The sequence below is a fragment of the Lipotes vexillifer genome, unplaced genomic scaffold, assembly GCF_000442215.2.
Source record: "Lipotes vexillifer unplaced genomic scaffold, Lipotes_vexillifer_v1.1 scaffold528, whole genome shotgun sequence".
Classification (NCBI taxonomy): domain Eukaryota; kingdom Metazoa; phylum Chordata; class Mammalia; order Artiodactyla; family Lipotidae; genus Lipotes; species Lipotes vexillifer.
This window is the reverse complement of record NW_006794582.1, coordinates 1,027,229-1,049,238: the sequence shown is the minus strand read 5'-3', so window position 1 is coordinate 1,049,238 and position 22,010 is coordinate 1,027,229. Positions and strand designations below refer to the sequence as shown.

Genomic DNA, 22,010 nt, shown 5'->3' with positions numbered 1-22,010 from the left:
AAATATATTTTTCTTTGTGGTGAGAACTCTTAGACTTTACTCCCAATAACTTACATATATAACGTATAGCATTGTTAATTATATTTATTGTATTGTACATTATATCCCTAGTACTTATAACTGGAAATTTATACCTTTTGACTGCCTTCATCCACTTTCCCCTCCGCTAACCACCACCTCTGGTAACCACAGATTTGATCTTTTTCTTTTGAGTTTGTTTGTTTATTTTTGAAGTATAATTGACCTATAACACTATGTTAGTTCTGGTGCACGATGTGGTGATTTGATATTTCTATACATTTCAAAATGATCACTGTGATAAGTCTGCTTAGTTTATGTTATGTTCCCCACACTGTACATTTCACACCCATGACTCACTTATTTTGCAACTGGAGTTTTGTACTACTTAATCTCTCTCACCTATTTCTTTCCTCCTTCCACCTTCCTCCCCTCTGGCAACACCTGTTTGTTCTCTGTATCTTTCTGTTATGTTTGTTCATTTGTTTTGTCTTTTATATTCCACATTATTAAGTGAAATCGTACAGTTTTGTCTTTCTCTGTCTCACTCATCTCACCATCCATGTCACAAATGGCGAGGTTTCATTCTTTTTTATGGCTGAGTCACATTCCATTAATATATATACACCACATCAGTTTTGCATCTCTTTTTTTCTATATATATCTTCTGTATCTCTTTTCAATGTATGGAATACTGCTATAACTGTTTAATTTCCTTGTCTGCTAATTCTGACATCTGGGTCAGTTCTGGGTCAATTTCAAATGATTTCTTTGTTACTGTATCTAATTTTCAGATACATTTTCCTTCACCTTTGTTGCCTGGTAGTCTTTGATTGAGACACTGTGAGTTTTACCTTGTTGGCTGCTGGATATGTTGTATAGCTATAAATCTTGATCTTTGTTCTGGGATGCAGTTGTTACTTGGAAGCAGTTGGACCCTTTTCAGATTTTACTTTTATCATTTGTTAGATGGCCCCAGAGCAGTGTTCAGTCTAGGGCTAATCATTCCTTCTACTGAGGCAAGGTCTTCTGAACAATCTACCCAATGCCCCATGACTATGAATTTTTCTAGTTTTTTTTTCTTAATTGAGATATAATTGACATATAACATTGTATTAGTTTTGGGTGTACAACGTAATGATTTGATAGCTGTGTACATTGCAAAATGATTACCATAGTAAGTTTAGTTAACATCCATCACCACACATACAGTTTTTTTCTTGTGATGAGAGCTTTAAGATTTACTGTCTTAGCAACTCTCAAATACACAGTATAGTATTATTAACAATAGTCACCATGCTGTACATTACACACCCAGGAGTTACTCATCTTTTTTTTTTTTTTTAAATAAATTCATTTATTTATTTATTTTTGGCTGTGTTGGGTCTTTGTTGCTACGCGCGGGCTTTCTCTAGTTGTGGCGAGGTGGGGCCACTCTTCGTTGTGGTGCGCGGGCTTCTCCTTGCGGTGGCTTCTCTTATTGGGGAGCACGGGCTTTAGGCGCACGGGCTTCAGTAGTTGTGTGTGGCTCACGGGCTCCAGAGCACAGGCTCAGTAGTTGTGGCGCACGGGCTTAGTTGCTCCGCAACATGTGGGATCTTCCTGGATCAGGGCTCGAACCCGTGTCCCCTGCATTGGCAGGTGGATTCTTAACCACTGTGCCCCGAGAGAAGTCCCAGACTTATTCATCTTATAACTGGAAGTTTGTACCTTCTGACCACCGTCACCCATTTCCCCCACTCCCCACCTTTGGCAACCACTAGTCTGTTTTCTGTATCTATGAGTTTGTTGTTTTGTTTTGTTTTTAGATTCCACATATAAGTGAGATCATACAGTATTTGTCTTTCTCTGTTTTATTTCACTTAGCATAACACCCTCAAGGTCCATCCATGTTATCACAAATGGCAAGATTTCCTTCTTCATATGGCTAAATAATATTCCATTGTGTATGTAGACCATATTTTCTTTATCCATTCATCCATCAGTGGACACTAGGGTTGCTTCCATGTCTTGGCTGTTGTAAATAATGCTGCAGTGAACATGGGGGTGCACATCTTTTTAAGTTAGTGATTTTGTTTTCTTCAGATAAATACCCAAAAGTGGAATTGCTGGAATGTATGATAGTTCTCTTTTTAGTTTTTTTGAGGAACCTCCGTACTGTTTTCCATAGTGGCTGTACCAGTTTACATTCCCACCAACAGTGCACAAGGGCTCCTTTTTCTCCACATCCTCACCAACACTTGTTATCGCTTGTCTTTTTTATAATAACCATTCTAACAGCTGTGAGGTGGTATCTCATTGTGGTTTTGATTTGCATTTCCCTGGTGATTAGTGATGTTGAACACTTTTTCATGTACCTGTTGGCCATCTGTATGTCTTGTCTGGAAAAATATGTGTTCAGATTCTTGGTTCATTTTTTAATCAGATTTGTTTTTTTCCCCCTATTGAGTTATATGAGTTCTTTATATATTTTTGATATTAACCCCTTATCAGATTTTTGATTTGCAAATATTTTTTCCTATTCCATAGGTTGCCTTTTCATTTTCATTTTGTTTCCTTTGCTCTGCAGAAGATTTTTAGTTTGATGTAGTCCACTTCTTCATTTTTGCTTTTGTTGACTTTGTTTTTGGTGTCAGATCCAAAATATCATTGCCAAGACCAATGTCAAGGAGCTTACAACCTGTGTTTTCTTCTAGGAGTTTTATGGTGTCAGGTCTTATGTTCAAGTCTTTAATCCACTTTGAGTTGATTTTGGGGTCTAGTGTAAGATAATGGTCCAGTTTCATTCTTTTGCATGTAGCTGTTCAGTTTTCCCCCCATGATTTATTATTATTTTTATTTATATCTTTATTGGAGTATAATTGCTTTACAATGGTGTGTTAGTTTCTGCTTTATAACAAAGTGAATCGGTTATACATATACATATGTTCCCATATCTCTTCCCTCTTGCGTCTCCCTCCCTCCCACCCTCCCTATCCCACCCCTCTAGGTGGTCACAAAGCACCGAGCTGATCTCCCTGTGCTATGTGGCTGCTTCCCACTAGCTATCTATTTTACGTTTGGTAGTGTATATATGTCCATGCCACTCTCTCGCTTTGTCACAGCTTACCCTTCCCCCTCCCCACGTACTCAGGTCCATTCTCTAGTAGGTCTGTGTCTTTATTCCTGTTTTACCCCTAGGTTCTTCATGACATTTTTTTTTCTTAAATTCCATATATATGTGTTAGCATACGGTATTTGTCTTTCTCTTTCTGACTTACTTCACTCTGTATGACAGACTCTATGTCCATCCACCTCATTACAAGTAGCTCAATTTCTTTTCTTTTTATGGCTGAGTAATATTCCATTGTATATATGTGCCACATCTTCTTTATCCATTCATCCGATGATGGACACTTAGGTTGTTTCCATCTCTGGGCTATTGTAAATAGAGCTGCAATGAACATTTTGGTACATGACTCTTTTTGAATTATGGTTTTCACAGCCCAATCCAAAAATGGGCAGAAGCCCTAAATAGACATTTCTCCAAAGAAGATATACAGACTGCCAACAAACACATGAAAGAATGCTCAACATCATTAATCATTAGAGAAATGCAAATCAAAACTAGAATGAGATATCATCTCACACCAGTCAGAATGGCCATCATCAAAAAATCTAGAAACAATAAATGCTGGAGAGGGTGTGGAGAAAAGGGAACACTCTTGTACTGCTGGTGGGAATGTGAATTGGTACAGCCACTATGGAGAACAGTATGGAGGTTCCTTAAAAAACTACAAATAGAACTACCATATGACCCAGCAGTCCCACAACTGGGCATATACCCTGAGAAAACCATAATTCAAAAAGAGTCATGTACCCCCATGATTTATTGAAATTACTGCCTGCATTGTAAGTTCTTGGCTCCTTTGTTATAAATTAATTGACCATATATGTGTGGATTTATTTCTGGCCTATGACTATAACTGAATTTTTCTAGTCCTTTTGATGAGAGCAGATACTGTTGGAGCCCTGTGAGAATGCTGGGCACTATTCCCTCTAATCCTTTCAGATGATTTTTTTCCCCTCTAGTATTTTCCTCATATACCAACGCTGATTACTACTCTACTGAATACTTGAGGGGACTCCCTTTTTAGATCTCCAGGGTTCTCTTTCTCTGCAGCTCTCTCCTTGCTAGTATTGTTCTGTGAACCATAGCTGCTGCCTTGGTCTCCCAGGACTCAGCTCCGTCTCTTTAACTCAAGGGGTTTGCTTGGAGAGTCTCAAGACAGTAAGAAGACAGTGATCTCTCAGGGAGATATTCTTTGTCCAGGGTCTTTAAATCTGTTGTTTTATGTATTTTGTCTGATTTTGTTGTTGTCGCTTAAAGCAAGAGGGTTAAGCCAGTCCCTGTTACTCCATCTTGACTGCAGCAGAAGTTCCTAGATGTATGTTTAACTCTAAGGAATTACCAACCAGTTTTCCAAAGTAGTTGTACCATTTTATACTTCTGTTAGCATAATATGGGAGTTCTAATTGCTCCATATGCTAATCTACATTTGGTCATGTTAGTCTTTTTATTTTATTCTGTTGAGTTTGAAATAATATCATCCTGTAATTTTGATTTGTATTTTCTGAGGTAGTCATGTCCCGTTTTTAATCTTCTTTAATTAAGAACGGTTCCTTTCATGGCATTCACTCACCCACCCCACCCCACCCCCCCACCGGCCAGAGAATCCAGGCCAAGTTGTATTGTTCCTTAATTTGGATTTGTCTGATTATTTCCTCATGATTAAGTTCATTAATCATTTTTGTCAAGTATACTACATGGATGATGTTTTATTTTTCTCTGTATTACATCAGAGGGCACATAACGTGAATTTGTGCTTATCATTGGTGATGATGTTTGATTACATGGTTAAGGCAGTGTCTGCTTGATTTCCCTGTTTAAAAGTATCTTTTTCCTTTTATAATTAATAAGCAACCTATGGGGTGATAATGTGACACTGTGAGGATTCTTTTTCCCCTAGCAGTCTTCACTTAGTAGTTTTAGTATTCATTGATTCTTATCTGAATCAGTTCAGTTATTACTATAATGATGATAAAATGGTAATTTTTAAATTTCTGTCATACTTTATATATTTATTAGTTGACTTTTTCTCTGAAGAGGACATTTTCCTCCCCCGAACACACACTTATTTTAGTATCCCATTTGGATTCATTCTGTTTTTAATTTATAAGGTAATTCATAACTTCACTCTTTAAAATGTCAACTTTGGCCAGTGGCTTCTTTTTTTAAAAAATAGATTTATTTTATTTATTTATTTATTGGTTGCGTTGGGTCTTCGTTGCTGTGCACAGGCTTTCTCTAGTTGTCGCCAGCGGGGGCTACTCTTCGTTGAGGTGCGGTGGCTTCTCTTGTTGTGGAGCACGGGCTCTAGGAACACTGGCTTAGTAGTTGTGGTGCCCGGGCCCAGATGCTCTGTGGCATGTGGGATCTTTCTGGACCAGGGCTCAAACCCATGTCCCCTGCATTGGCAGGCGGATTCTTAACCAGCCAGTGTCTTCTTCAAGCTGATTGCTGTTTCCTCCTGACGTGTTCCCTCACTGTTGGCACAGCAAGGTATTCCAGGTTTTCCCTGGATTTGGCCATTTCTTTAAGGAGTACAGGTTTTCATTTAGCGGAGAATCTTATTTAAAACAAAAGTCTGGGGCTTCCCTGGTGGCGCAGTGGTTGAGAGTCTGCCTGCCGATGCAGGGGACATGGGTTCATGCCCCGGTCCGGGAAGATCCCACATGCCGCAGAGCGGCTGGGCCCGTGAGCCATGGCCACTGAGCCTGCGCGTCTGGAACCTGTGCTCCGCAACAGAGGCCACAGCAGTGAGAGGCCCGCATACCGCAAAACAAAAACAAAAACAAAAACAAAAAAACAAAAGTCTGAGCACTAGATCATTATTACATATTATGTCTTGACTTTCCAATTTATGTAGAAGCTTCTAGAGGTCGAAAATACTAACATCTTCTGACTAAAATCCCTGCAGTGCCCTAGCCCTGGCACTACTAGGCCCAAAGAGTATTCCTGTTACGAGGTGTGATTAGGGTGTTCATACATAAGAGAACACATGGTGGCAGTAGAATCATGATTAGTTTTGTAAAGTAAAGAGCATAAAGCAAGTCAGTTTCCTATTTTCTTTAAATGTTGACATTTACATTTTTTAGCTAGTTTTGGTACATTGTCTTCTTTGGCTAAAGCCAAATTTATTTTTCCTTGTTTTGATACTATGAGAGTGTAGGTGTTGTTACCCTGGACGTTAGTTTCGACATCAGGGAAGAGACTAATCAACACCTTAAGCCTAGTGCTTTCACTAACTTTATGTATATGTTTCACTTTTATTTTTTCACTGAGTGTTTTAATGTGCATAGTTTTATTAATAAACCAGCACCCCAGAGTTTTCCATATTTTGGTTATTTTCTGTGACTAAAGCATTAATTAATCTTTAGAATGTCAGAATATTGACAGCTAGATTTTCTTTTTAAGTCAAGCTCTATAACTCTTTATACTGAAAGAATACAATAATAATTTCATTGAGGTGGAACACAGCTTGTCTTGCCCGCTTTCTTCTCTTCTGTCTCCCCTTTCCTCCTTAACAAACTCCTAGATATCTGCATGGTGTTTGAAGTTTTGGGGCATCATCTGCTCAAGTGGATCATCAAGTCCAATTATCAAGGGCTTCCTTTGCCTTGTGTCAAAAAAATTATTCAGCAAGTATGTATCGTAATATTTTCTATGTGGTGGGTTTTTTTTAAAGGTTATATACTCCATTTATAGTTATTATAAAATATTGGCTATATTCCTTGTGCAGTATATCCTTGGAGCTTATTTATTTTATACATAATAGTTTGTATGTGGTAATTTTTTTAGATTCTTAAAGTGTCAGGAGTTTCCTATTTCCAATAGAATTTTTATTTTTAAAATTAGGTTTTTTTAATTGCTGAAATTATTCAGCCCCTATTTATTGTGTTTATTCTGTTTTTAAATGTTTTAGTGTAATCATTTTCCCCCAGGTTCATCTTCTGTAATAATTATTAGATGGGGAGCTGAGTGTAATGCCTGATTTTAGAAATTTGGAGCCCTTATCCAGAAGTTCTGGTTGCAAAAATTGATTATATATTAATAGAAAATTGTCAAATTATTACCGTCTCTTTATATAACATTATTCATGAGCATTTTCTCATATTCTAAACAGCTTTCAATATATAGTGAAGAAGTTTGTCATCAGGAAAGTGGTAATACTTCAGAGGGCAAACAGTTTGTTTAGATAATGTGTTTTGTTGGACAGAGCTCCAAACTGGGAAGCAAGAGACCTCAGTTCTTCATCAACAAGGAAATTTGCGTTTAAAGATACCTGAATCTCTTTCATGACCTACATTTCAGTAGTTAAAGGACAATGTCAACTGTTTATTCTTCGTCTCTGTAATGTATCAATAAATATCTCCAAATAGAATTAGCTTTGTAAAACTTGGAAGAACTTTTTATTGTAAATAAACTCTGGCCTTTGTTCATAGTTTACAATTAATCTTTCTGGGGAAGTTTGTTGTGCTTTAAAAAAAATGCTTTCTTCTCTGTAGAAAACTACCGTATCATTTTTATTTTTTCTTTTTTCAAAATGTTGTATTGTGATTTTTTTCCTTCTCCAGAAAGACTTGTATTTTGTGTTTGCAAGTCTACTGCTCTATTCCCATTCAGGTGTTACAGGGTCTGGATTATTTACATACCAAGTGCCGTATCATCCACACTGACATTAAACCAGAAAACATCTTGTTGTCAGTGAATGAACAGTACATCCGGAGGCTGGCTGCAGAAGCAACAGAATGGCAGCGATCTGGAGCTCCTCCACCTTCTGGATCTGCAGGTATATTTTCTTTGGGGACCTCACTTTCATTAGAAGTTAAGAGAAGTTCTTGTTTTTATTCTATTACCTGACAGTTAAGTAAAAGTAAAGCACCACTAATTCATTTAACAGTAAGATACAATAGGTACTTACATAAGAAATAGTTCCAGCCTTCAAAAGACTTTTTATACTCAGTATTATTCCCATAGGGGAAGAAGACTGTGCCTTTTAGGTCCAAATATGTTGTGTATTATAAAAGCTGATTCATGTTGTTGTTAAAATGTTTTCTCTTGTGATTTGATGGTCTTTTTTGATGTTCATACATGCTCACCTATGTGAATCAGTGACCCCTGTGCAGGGGCAAGATAGCATTGCTAGTAAGAGCTTGGGTTTAAGCACTGGAGTGGACATACCTATTTTGACTCCTTGCTTCATTCATTGAATGACCTTGGGCACATTTCTTGACTTCTTTTTTCTCATGCAGGAGTTACTCGGATTAAATTTCATGTTAAAGCAGTTAGTAGTATGCCACACAGTATTATGCGTTAAATAAATGGTGGCTACTATGATTATGATGATTTTTTTCCATTTGTGGTACAGATTTTAATTTTAGTAGTTTAATTATATTTGAGGAACTCTCTTGATCCTCAAGTTGAAATATCAATTATCCAGAGACTTCCTTTGAAAAAGAAGACCTACAAAGGGGGCAAGGGGCAGTTGTTCAGTGGGCATAGAGTTTCATTTTTGCACAATGAAAAAGTTCTAGAAATGTTACACTATGTGAAATTAACACTGCTGAACTGTATGCTTAAGGATGGTTAAGAGGGAAATTGTATATTACAAGTTTCTTACCACAATTTAAAAAAACAAATTTTTTTTTTTTTTTTTTAAGGAAAACTGAAGATTCTACCTCCCACCTAAGCTAAACTAATAGCCATAACATTCTATGTAATAAATTACTGTAGCTTTTGATGCCACTCTCCTTTTAAAACTGACAAGTGTCACAGGGAAGAATTAGTCCTGGGTGGGGATGAGAGGGTTGTTGCCTATCCTTTTCTGTTTTAAGCAGTACATGGGAATGAGTTTTTAGCAGCATTAATGATGTAAATCAGAAAGGAGGACTTGGTTCTTTGCATATATTGATGCTATCTGGAGAAGAATTTATTTAAATTTATTTTAAGTTTGTTGACTTTTGTATGCATTGTTTGTTCTTTTAAAAAAAATAATGTTGCTTCTACCAAAATTGCTTAAAAACAGTAGTTCTCTCTACAATATAAACTGTACAAGAAAGACTTTTCATTCTGGTAGGGTGTCTTAGTTTATATTGCCTGCTGAATGCAAGGTTTCTTACTTGGTTTTCTTTTCTTTTCAGTCAGTACTGCACCCCAGCCTAAACCAGTAAGTATAAGGTGTTTCTATATTTAATTCTGATCTATGGGCAATGGGCAGGGATTCTTCTGTTATGGATCACAGTTTATTTAGAGTTTGGAAACCAGAAAAAAAAAATATTCCTGCACTTCTATAATTTTCTCCAATAAATTCCTGTGCATCTTCAGCAAGTTTGTACTGGTGAGGTTTCCATAAATTTGAGCATGAGAGTGGACCAGCCCCACAGACTGTTCAGAGGACCAAGATTTGTTGTTAATTTTGTTTTAATTTGGTTTCTTCAGAGTATCTGCATTTTTTAAATTAATGAAAAGCTTAAGTGCTATGTTAGGACAAGAGTGGAATTTAATTAGGAAGTAATTAAAATTAACAGTTATCTCCAACTGGGGATAATGGATTAGCCACCTGAAGGCTTTATCTGTTTGTAATCTCCGCCCAGGCTGACAAAATGTCAAAGAATAAGAAGAAGAAATTGAAGAAGAAGCAGAAGCGCCAGGCAGAATTACTAGAGAAGCGAATGCAGGAAATTGAGGAAATGGAGAAAGAGTCGGGCCCTGGGCAAAAAAGACCAAACAAGCAAGAAGAATCAGAGAGTCCTGTTGAAAGACCCTTGAAAGAGAACCCACCTAATAAAATGACCCAAGAAAAACTTGGTATAAATAGAGCATCACAAAAATTACTTTATAGCAAACTTTAACATTAATTTATCATTGTTTTATAATGTAGTGGTTTCATGCATATACAACATCTCTGGGGGTGTCGTTATACAGTAAGAATACAGAATTTGTCATAAATGTTAGGTAGGTAATATTCAAATGTAATTTCTAACTTTTCTCAGGAAATGCAACGTAGACCTCATTTAGCAATTGGGTAAGAATAAGAAGATCTTTGTCCTTTCATAAATAGATTTTAGATGTGCAGTCATGTTTTTATGTCACCCTGTATAAGTTCTAGAAAACGTTTTAATCTTGTGGAGAGATTTTTTTTGTTCTTTCATGCATATGCATACACGTACATCCTTTTTGTCTTTGTTCCTTAGAAGAGTCAAGTACCATTCACCAGGATCAAACACTTACGGAACATGGTGTAGAGGGTGGTGCAGCAGAAATAAATTGCAATGGAGTAATTGAAGTCGTTAATTATACTGAGAACAATAATAAAGAAACATTGAGGCTTAAAGAGGATCTACATAATGCTAATGGCTGTGATGTCCAAAATTTGAAGCAGGAACCTAGTTTTCTAAGTTCCCAAAATGGAGACAGCAGCACATCTCAAGAAACAGACTCCTGTACACCTGTAACCTCTGAGGTGTCAGATACCATGATGTGCCAGTCTTCATCAAATGTAGACCGGTCATTCAGTGAACAGGACATTAGCCAACTTCAAGAAAGCATTCGAGCAGAGATACCCTGTGAAGATGAGCAAGAGCAAGAACATAATGGACCACTAGACAACAAAGGTACTTCCCCAGTACTCCTTCCCTGCATAACATGTTCATGAATTTCTAATAAGTCAGACAGACAAAGACAAATAATGTATGTTATCACTTATCTGTGGAACCTAAAAAATAAAACAGATGAATTCAGCAAAACAGAAACAGACTCACAGGTATAAAGAATGATAGGTGGTTACCAGTGTGGAGAGGGAGGAAGGGAAAGGAGGGGTGGGAGTAGGGCATTGAGAGGAACAAGCTACCATATATAATAAAATAGATAGGCTACAGGGTTATATTGTACAGCACAGGGAAATATAGCGTTACTTTGTGGTGACTTTAAATGGAGTATAATCTATAAAAATTCTGAGTTGCTATGTTTTATACCTGAAACTAATATGTTGTAAATCAGCTATACAATTTTTTTAAATTCAAGACATAGAAAAAAATTTTTCATGAATTTCTAAACTAAAAGCACCATTGTTGTTATAAATATAGCTTTACAGCAGGTGTCCAAGTTACCTTCAATGTGTAAATGTGTAGCTCAGTTTGATTTTTATTGGTTAAACAGTGAGTATACAGCATTTTACTTGTTGCTGTGAAGGCAGAGGTTTTAATTCTGGGAAGTCAAGGTGTTGCTTTACTTGGTTTATTTTAGAAAATTTATTGTAGGTTGCCAGTTGGGGACCTGGGTGAATTACTTCGTAGAGTTTCATTAACCTTTGGTTATTTCTGTGTTCATTGAACAGTCTTATTGATGATACCTGTTGTCTATAGGAAAATCCACTGCTGGAAATTTTCTTGTTAATCCCCTTGAGCCAAAAAATGCAGAAAAGCTCCAAGTGAAGATTGCTGATCTTGGAAATGCCTGTTGGGTGGTAAGTGAAACTTGTCTCAGTCTTTTGAAGTGACTGGGGATAAATGAGAACTTGGACTTAGTTGTGCTAAAAGAAGAAAACATCTGCAGTTCTATACCCAAATTGCCAGTTAACATTTTAGTGAACTTTTTTTTACTTTTTCTTTTAACCATTTACACAAGTAGAGAGAATGGTATGACCCTGCCCCTATTCCAGGTACCTGTCATCCAGTTTCAGTAATGTCAACTCCTGGCCGGTTTTGTTTTATCTATATCCTCATTGACTTTCATACTCTCAATACCCACGTTCATACTTACCCCCTATTTTTAAAATCAGCATCTAACTTATTAATTGTAACCTTTTAATTCATTTAATATATTTCGAACACTTTTATCAACCAGAAATTTACATCAAATTCAGCTGGTTATGTGGTATTTGCCAGTACACTATAACCTTTAAATACTCTTGACAGTTCTTTGTGATGAACATCTTTGCTCATGAGTCTTTTTTTTTTTTTTTTTTTTTTTTTGCGATATGTGGGCCTCCCACTGTCGTGGCCTTTCCCGTTGCCGGACGCACAAGCTCAGCGGCCATGGCTCACGGGCCCAGCCGCTCCGCGGCATGTGGGATCCTCCTGGACCGGGGCACGAACCCGTATCCCCTGCATCGGCAGGCGGACTCTCAACCACTGTGCCACCAGGGAGGCCCGCTCATGAGTCTTTTGAAGTTGACCTTAGGATGTCCTAGACATGAAATTACTAAGTCAGAAGTTGGGTACTTTTTTTAAAGGAGGTTTTTGACGTATAGTGTCATATTAATACTGTTGTTTACCTAGTTAAGAATGCTTTTTGTGTTATTTTTAATGAATATCTTTTAAAAACCTACAATAGAATGATTTGCACATAAATGATACTATTCAAAGAACTATATGCTTTGTAAACAGGGATATTGGAGACAGTTTGAGGCAAAATCCACTTTAATAGGTCTTAGGTTTACTTTTGTACTTCAAATTCCCTATTCCACATGACATCCTATATCTAGTGGTTCATAAACTAGAAGGATCTCACTTTCAATATCGATTCTAGAATATTGGGATAACTTTGTGGAAAAAATGAAGTCAGTGCTTAGCACTGACTGATAGAAATGTAGAAAAGCTTTTCAAGGAATTAGAATTATTTCACGACGCCACCAGACAGTCCAGGCCACCATATATTTTCACCTGGGTGACTTACATTAGCCTCCTCACTTCTCTCTTCTGTTGTCCTTCCCTCTTACTGACTGTTCTCAACATAGCTCTCAGAGTGATCCTTTTAAATGCAAGTCACATCAGATATTCTTAAAACCTTGTGGTGGCTTCCTTCAGAATGAGTGCCAAAGTCCCTACCATGGCCCACACACCACCAAGCAAAAATCACTTATTATTTCTTCTGCCTGGAATTCTCTTCCCAAGATAATGTGTATAATTCACTCCTTCATTTTCTTCAAGTTCCTATTGAGATGTCATCTTAACCAGGGAGATCTTCCCCTGAACACCTAACATACAGTAATTAGCAAACCACCACTCTTTACACCCATTTTCTTTTTCTTCCTCTCCTCCCTCAATTTTTTTTTCTCCACAGCACTTAACCCAATCTGTTACTAGATATTTGTTTGTTTAATATCCCTCTCGCTATAATGTATGTCCCATCACAGCAGAGATTTTTTTCATTCACTGCTGTATCTATGGTACTTAGAACAGTGCCTGATACATAGGAGGTGCTCATTAAGTATTTAAGTAAAACAATTACAGAGGAAAATATTGATTCTGTAACAAATATCACATGGTCTAAACTTCAGATGTTTGTCAGTTTTCTGCTCACATCATGTTTCAAGCTCCTTTGCCTTTGTGATTGGAACACCTTCCTTCATGCCTGCATTATGCATTTGGCATACTCTGCTTTATTTGGGTGCAGTCTTTCCTGTCATTTTTACTACAACAGAATTAATCTCTCTCTCTTCAACTATTATATACATTTTTTAATGTGTCTCTGTGCTAAAATAACTTTACATTCTTCTCATCCATTTATTCATTCAGCAAATATATGGGTACATATTCTGACCTGGGCACTAGGACAGTGGTGAACTGGACATGGGTGCCTTGTCCTGCTGGATCTTGGTCTAATCTCACATCTTGTTGGTCTCTTAAGCACAGCAGTGTGTGGTATTTGGTAATGGAATTTTACATGATTTTCAAAGAGTTTGATTTTTTTAAATATTATACTTTTGCTCATCAGTTATGCACATGCATATATAGTTTAGGGACACTGATATAGATTTTGATTCAAAAATCTGTCCCCCCTCCCTTTGCCAATTTGTCACTTCCCACATGAGGGTATTTACCTTCGCATTGCTAATAAATAAATTGGGTATATTGCTTCCAATTCTTTTTTTCAGTTTTAGGTATTTCTGCCACCTGGAAAGTAGGACTTATCTACCACTACAACCATCCCCTATCTTGTCAATTTAATATGACTTTTGGCTAAATGACTCCATGTTTACATTATTAGGACTCTAATGCTGTCTTCAGCTGAACTAAGCATATATTGTGGTATGATTCCTTTTCCCTTTCTGCCTAACACTGTGTTTCATTTGCTTAGTTGTCTTTGTATTATTTATCACTTAATTCCACCCCACACTTTGATCCAGTGCTATGATTACACTTTAATACACATGGATACCTTGGGTATTGTTTCAACTTTTTCTTCCTAAAGAGCTCTATCCTGGAAGCTGTGCTCTGCTAATTTGTGTTCATCTCTTGGGTTGCCCTGTAGCTTGCTGCATCACTGCCACTTGGGATTTCCTTTCATAAATGTCCTGGAGATTTTTTTTATATCCCGTTTCCTGTCTCTCTGATCTTCTTTCTTGGTTTACTCCATCATGGTTTTTGTTTGTTTGTTGTTTGTTTGTTTGTTTTAACATCTTTATTGGAATATAATTGCTTTACAATGGTGTATTAGTTTCTGCTTTATATCAAAGTGAATCAGCTATACCTATACATATATCCCCATATCTCCTCCCTCTTGCATCTCCCACCCTCCCTATTTTGTTTGTTTGTTTGAAGTATATACAACTTTTAGTAGCTTCCTCAGAAAGGGTGTGTGTGATTGAGGGAGTGGGCATCCTTGTATGTCTAATAATGTCTTTATTCTGTTTTTACACTCAGTTGGCTGCATGTAAAATTCTAGGTTGAAAATCATTTTCCCTCAGAATGTTTGTCATTGCTCCATTGTTTTCTAGTTTCCTGTCTTATTGCTGCTAAAAGACCAAAGTCATTCTGATTCTTGGACCTTTGTATGAAGCCTTTTCCCCTGTGAAAGTCTGCAGGATCATTTCACAGCAATGTGCCTCATGAGGTCTGTTTTCATCAATTAGCTAAGGGACCCAGTGTGCACTTTCAGTATTGAAACTCTGGTTCTTTGGTTTTGATTCTTTCTTGATTTTTTTTCTTTTTTTTAATTTTCTAGCTCTGAAATCTAATTATTCAAATGTTAGATTTATGCAGGTTCTCTCATTTTCTTACCTTTCTCTCCTATTTTCTAGTATTTTTCTTTTTGCTTATTTTCTGGGAGATTTCTCAGCTTGTTCTTTTAAGCCTTATTTTTTCTTATTTCTCCTATTATATCCTTACTTTCCAAGAGTTCTTTGGTTCCCTGATTATCTCTGAGAGGATATTGATTATTTTTTCATTTTTGACATTGTCTTCTTCTTTTTTTTTTTTAAATATTCATTTTATCAACCTGTAATTCACAAGTGTCTGATTTTTTTCTTGTCTGCGTTGGGTCTTCGTTGCTGCATGCCGGCTTTCTCTAGTTGTGGTGAGCAGGGGCTACTCTTTGTTGCGGTGCGGTGGCTTCTCTTGTTGCAGAGCACAGGCTCTAGGCGCATGGGCTTCAGTAGTTGCGGCACGTAGGCTCAGTAGTTGTGGCGCACAGGCTTAGTTGCTCCACAGCATGTGGGATATTCCCGGACCAGGGATTGAACCCATGTCGCCTGCATTGGCAAGTGGGTACTTAACCACTGCGCCACCAGGGAAGACCTCTTCTTCTTTACATAGTGTCTCTTGCCTTCTTTGTTCAGGATCATTAAACAAAAAACTGACCATATGAATGGAGTGCCAGAAAGCTGTTTGGAAGCTTTGTGCCTGGGTGGTTCTTGTTGACTGTCATTCACTATAAAATGATTTGTCTGAGCTGTTTCATTTCATCCTCAGATGTCAGGGTCTTGGATTGGTCATACTTCCTGCAGAAAACTTACAGTCTTCCTCAGATCTCTTACCTGGGGAGTGAATGCCTGGCTGCTAGTGTTTTGGAAACTGACTTAAGCAAGAAAACTGGGGTTCAACATGCAATTACATATAGTCACTTAATTTCCCTGTTTTCAGGATAGTACTCTCCCCTCAACCATGCCGAGCATCCTCCAGAAACTGTATTACCCACTCCAGAGAAAACCTCTAAGTGTCTGTCAGGCCAGGGAAAGGCTGTTATACTGCATCATGCCTTGTGTTCTGGAGCTCTGTTTCTTTAAAAGATATTCTAAAGCAGTATTCCTTTGTTGAATCCCACCCTCCCCGCTACTTACAGAGATACCTGATACCACCGAATCCTGAGCCTTGGGAGGACTACTGTGGAATACCTCACACTGCTTCTCTGCTTTCACCAGTGGCTTATTATTTAGCTTTCTTGGATCCATTAAGACACTTGCCAGTGATCTCTCTGCTTTCCAGCTTCTAAATAGTATTGCTCTGACTTCTTTGCCTTCTCTGTCTTTGTCAGTTTATGCTTTAAAAATTAACGCTGGGGCTTCCCTGGTGGCGCAGTGGTTGAGAGTCCGCCTGCTGATGCAGGGGACACGGGTTCGTGTCCCGGTCCGGGAAGATCCCACATGCCGTGGAGTGGCTGGGCCCGTGAGCCATGGCCACTGAGCCTGCGCGTCTGGAGCCTGTGCTCCGCAACAGGAGAGGCCACAACAGTGAGAGGCCCGCATACCGCAAAAAAAAAAAAAAAAAAATTAATGCTGGATTCGCTACAAAAGTGGAGTTTCAGGAGTGAGTGGATGTGTATGTTTCCAATCCACCGTCTTTACTTTTGCTGATTCTTGACCTCATTTATCATTTACAGTGTATTTGTAAGGCAGCAGTGAGGCATAATGAGTAAAAACAACTCCCTTGAACAGCATGTTCATTTATCTAACTGTATCACCTATAGTACATTTCCATTTCAAACTCAGTATCTGAACCCATTGTTTTCCTGTAAAACCACTTCCCTCTCTTAAGTCTCTCCATCCGTGTTTTTGTCGACAGCCTCTACCACAAAGTTCTTTTTGACTCTTCCTCCTGTCTCCCACTTGAATTGAATTTTTAAATTGTGCTCATTCTTTCTGTGAATGTCCTTGGTTTTAACTCTTCCTTCCCTATTTCCACAGCCATTGTTCAGATGTTCATTACTAAGCCTAAATCTGGCCACAAACCAGAAGATTATTGGAATGGTGTTCTCAGAGGTCCTATCAGTCTTCTTACAGTACACTGTCCTGTTTACTAGCGTGCAGTGGTGTTCTCTTGTCTGCCAAATGAAATTGAAACTCTTCAACCTAGCAGTTAGCTATGTTTGGCTTTAGCAAATGTCTTTCTTTGCCTTTATTTATCATGTTCCCTCCACCTGAGTACTTTTTGCTCTTTTGTATACTTAGTCCAGTACCCTGTGGAGCTCTGGTCAATGCTGGTTTTTCTACCTGAAGGTTTCTCTGGCTAATTTCTCCTGTTCACAAATGCTGTTCCTTGTTTTTTTGTTTGTTTTTTAAAATTTTAATAGGATTAGAAAATCATCTTTCACACTACATGTTTTAATATTATCTGAATTTTGTTTCCTGTGTGTGACTCATTTGAAGCTTCTTTTTTCTGTATTATTTTTTATTACAGAAAATTTCAAACCTATACAAAAGTAGAGAGTAGAATGAACTCCCCTGCCGTTATACTAGTGTCACCCAGCAATTATCAACTCATTGCCTGGTTTTCACCTATATCCCCACCCTGACACCCTCTCCAGATCATTTTGAAGTATATCCCAGGCATCTTATTTTCAGTTGTAAATATGGCTTTCTAAAAAATGATTCTTTTAGGTAACCATGACACCATTGTTAACACCTAAAAAGGTTGACAGTTAACTAATATCAAATATTCAGTCAGTTTTGCCAGTTATCTCATAAACATTCCTCTAATTTTGTTTGTTTAGAACAAGATCCAAATAAAATCCATGAATGCCAGACTGGGTACTGTGTCTCTTAAGTTGCTTTTATATAGAGGTTTTCCCTTTCTTTCCCATACATGTGTTAAAGAAACGTTTTGCTGATTGCATCCCCATGGTGCTTAACATGGTCTCTGTTTCCCCAAGATTCATGTTTGATATTTTTGGAGGAGTGAGGGAGGCAAAAGAGAATGAGGGCAAGAAGTCTTTATAGGTGGTGTTTATAAGGTTCTTAAAACTTGAAACTTACACCTTTTATTTTCCTATAATGAGCACACAGCAAGAAGAGTTTGAACTGAACCTAAATTTGTATCATTTATTTGTTGAAATACAAGTTGTTAATTTTAGACAAATGAACAACTTAAGTTTTGTTTGGGGTAATAGGTTTCCATTTCTTAAAAAGCGAATGTCATTCCCTAACCTGTGTATCTATATTAAGTTCAGACTCATGTTTAGAGAAATAATTTGGAGTAGACAGCATATAAAGAAAAGTGCTGTTTGGAGTTAATAACATCTAAATGATACTTAAGAAATTAGCCACATGGGAACTTTGGTTTGGGGAAAGCTTCTTGAACTTATTTTAATCTCCATTATTAAGCAATCATGACTTGTTACTTTTTAGAGTAAAGGAATTTTTAAATACTGTTTCTTTCTTCATTTACTCAGCACAAACATTTCACTGAAGATATTCAGACAAGGCAGTATCGCTCCTTGGAAGTTCTGATAGGATCTGGCTATAATACCCCTGCTGACATTTGGAGCACAGCTTGCATGGTAATGTTTTTCCCATTGACTTTAACTTGTTACGTGGTAATTTGCTAATTTCAGTAGACCAGTGGATTAACAAACAGAAAAGGATTTTTTTTCTGACTCATCACTGGCACTCTGAATCCCTGTGTGGAGAGGTCTGAATTTAAAAGCTTAGTTACAAACATCTGACATTCCATTCGGTTCCTGCCAAATTCCTGTTAGGTGAAGGAACCAAATGTTTCCTACTACAGATTGGGGTTGCGGGGCGGCTAAAAACAACTGCTCAGACGAGGTGCTGCTTTTGATGAGGAGAGGTTACCCTTACCGTTGCCCTCTCAGCTCTGATCTATTTTCAGATTAAGGAAAACCCTGGAAACTGCTTCATTCTGTACAGTTTAGCAGTCACTCAGCTGTCTTTGCACCTCACAGGATGTGAAGCTCAGTCATCCATGGATTCATAAGTTGCTGCTTTGTCCTTGTCAGGCAACTACTCAAGTAGTCAGACTTAGTTGATATTAAATGACTTCCCACAGATAGCCTCATGTTGGAACACATTATATTGTTTCCTGAAGTGGAGTCTACTCTTCAGTTTGTAATTGTGGATTTACTTTTTTCTCTTCCACTCATTTTAAGTACTGGCAGGAACCATGTCTATAATGTATAGCTAAGTGTCTGGTGCAGGGCCTGGGACATTTTGAGTGGGTGCAATGCACTGCTAATGCTAACTTCCCGGAGTTATCACAGACTTCACAGATTAAAGGCATAGTTTTCCACGAAACTACCCTCACTTCAGACACCAGCTGCAAGCTCGGGTCCACAGGCCACCCGCACCTCCTGACCATCTGGCTACAAATTGGGAGTTTCCATTGTCCTTTCAGATTCAGTAGTTTGCTAGAATGACTCACACAACTCAGGGAATTGCTAAAATATTACAGTTTTGATATAAAGGTTACAAATCAGGACCAGCCAAATGAAGACATGCATACAGTGAGGTCTGAGAGGGTACCAAAGGTGAAGCTTCTGTGTCCTTAGGACACATCAGTTTCCTGGTACGTCAGTGTGTATCACCAACCAGGGAAGTTCACCCAAGCTTTAGGTGCCCAAAGTTTTTACTGAGATTTCGTTACTCGGGCATGATTTATTGAATCATTGGTCATGTGGCTGAACTCAGTCTCCAGCCCCCTTCCCTTCCTGAGAGGTTGGGAGGTCAGTTTTGACAACACTCAGCCCAAAGCCTCAACCCTCTAATTGTACAGTTGGTCTTGTCCAACTTGGTGGCATATCCAGCCCCCCTCTTGAAACTGTGTCTAGGGGCCCACTATGAGTCACCTCATCAGTATAAACTTAAGTGTGGTCTGAAGGGGCCCACCATGAATAACAAAAGGCGCGTTTATCACTTGGAAAGCCCAAGAGTTGAGAGGCTTCCTCCCGGGAAGCAGGAACAAGATCAAACAAATTCTTTAGTGTACAATAATACTTAATAAATATTTGTGGACCATCAAATGAGTGAACTAAATCAGAAACATATTAAACTGTCATTTCAATTAACATTTAGTATTTATAGTCAACTTTGGGTAAAACTTAAAAGAGAAAGGACAGACTAGAAGCCCCAACCTGTTTTGTGTCATAGATTTCTTTGACGCCCACATTCCTGAAAACCTTTGTCTTCCAAAGATAATAAAGTTTAATGTTAATATGGCATGACCTTCTAAATTATTTTGTTATGGCATGTCTGTGGTCTTTTAAGGGGGAGGGCTGTCTAAATTGAAGATGATTTGGTATTGTGTGCACAAGATGAAAGAACATTGGAAGAAAATCTTCTTTCTTGCCATACTATAAAGCTTTATGTTGAGGAATCTGATTTGGATTGAGTTGGTAGAGGAAATAATTGATAGAGATGCCGCCATACAAAATACAGCTTGTTTGTAGGTGGCATCTGATTTATTATGATGTGGTCCTTAGTAGTGGGTTAATTGAGGGCAGTAGCTCCTGCTTGCTATGTAACATAGTATGTACAGTGTCAGGCTTAAGACGGCAAAAAGGCAAAAAAGATGGAAGGGGGGTGGATTCACCTTGGCCCCTCTTTGGACCAGCTCATGTGCAGGAATTTTCTTGACCAAAGGAGGGAAAGCACTTACCTGACTTGAGACAATATCATGAAAACTTGAGGCCCATTTGTTCCCCCAAATTTCTCTCATTTTGCTAATAGATGTAGAAAACGTGCTTTAAATTTCACCATACTCAGAGAATAAAAATAAATCTTGGAATATCAGAAGTGCCTGGAGAGATGGATCATCCTTCATCTAGTACAATTAATTGATGGAAAGATTGGGACCCTTTCTGAGGTAAAAAGGCAAGTTGTGAGATTGCCTGCCACTTCAGTGATTGAGACTACAAAGTTAGAAGGACAGTTATAAGAAGGGAATGCTCTGTGAAGAACATTAAGTATTAATAAAGAATAGATGTTTTAAAATTCTCCAAACGTTCTATGGATTTTGACAAGTTTGTAATGACATGTATCTACTATTATAGTATCATACAGCATAGTTTCACTGCCCTAAGAATCCTCTGTGCTCTGTCTCTTCATCCATCTGCACCCCCTGCCAACCCCTGGCCACCACTGATGTTTTTATTGTCTCTATAGTTTTGCCTTTTCCAGAATGTCATAGTTGGAATCATACAGTATAATTCAGGTTAGCTTTTTTTCATTTTGTAATATCATTTACGGTTCCTCCATGTCTTTTTATGACTTGATAGCTCATTCCTTTTTGTCACTGAATAATATTCCATTATCTGGATGTACCAGCACACTGGATTTATCATACCTTCCCTGATTTTGCCTCTGTCTGTTAGCATGACCCTGACTGACGTAAAATAGGCCCTCTGGTCAGTGTGAGACAAGCACAGGAGTGGGCACCAGGAGCCGTGGATTCTAGGATGGACTTGGCCTTTCTGTTCTGGTCAGTTTTCTCAACTGTAAAGGAAAGATGTTTAACTAGGTGTTTTGTAATCTAGAGTTTCTACTAGTTTTCATTTCTGATGTTGTGATCTTTCGGTTTGGTTTGGTTTTTTTACTGTTATTTATAAAATTGTAACTACTAGCAACTACCTTATGTTCCAAAAATAAAGTTCTTTTAGAGAACTTTAGGTAACTAGTTATAAGTATCTAGGTGGAAAATTTTAGAATATTTTAAACTTTTAGAAAACTATCTACTTTTTTTTTTTTTAGCTTTAATATCTTCACTGAATCCCCCACTATGAGATGGAAAAATTAAAGTACTGGTTTCAGAAGAGACTGACAAACTTTGATGAATAAGAATCACACATTGTTTCTGTTCTGCTTTGAGACCGTAAACCTCAGGATAATTAGAGGGTGAAACAGGTATCTGTTCTATCAGTGTAGTTCAGTTTCATAACA

General features: G+C 37.9%; 1 protein-coding gene across 1 annotated transcript in view; it reads left to right on the top strand.

Moving 5' to 3' along the window:
* Window positions 1-22,010, top strand: part of SRPK1 (SRSF protein kinase 1) — an 87,145-nt gene that overhangs the window by 54,609 nt on the left and 10,526 nt on the right. Inside the window, exons 7-13 of the mRNA XM_007467262.1 lie at window positions 6,657-6,763; window positions 7,745-7,910; window positions 9,262-9,287; window positions 9,715-9,928; window positions 10,315-10,734; window positions 11,485-11,585; window positions 18,509-18,616. Of these exons, the coding sequence (XP_007467324.1) occupies window positions 6,657-6,763; window positions 7,745-7,910; window positions 9,262-9,287; window positions 9,715-9,928; window positions 10,315-10,734; window positions 11,485-11,585; window positions 18,509-18,616 (1,142 nt within the window). The remainder of the gene's footprint in view (window positions 1-6,656; window positions 6,764-7,744; window positions 7,911-9,261; window positions 9,288-9,714; window positions 9,929-10,314; window positions 10,735-11,484; window positions 11,586-18,508; window positions 18,617-22,010) is intronic.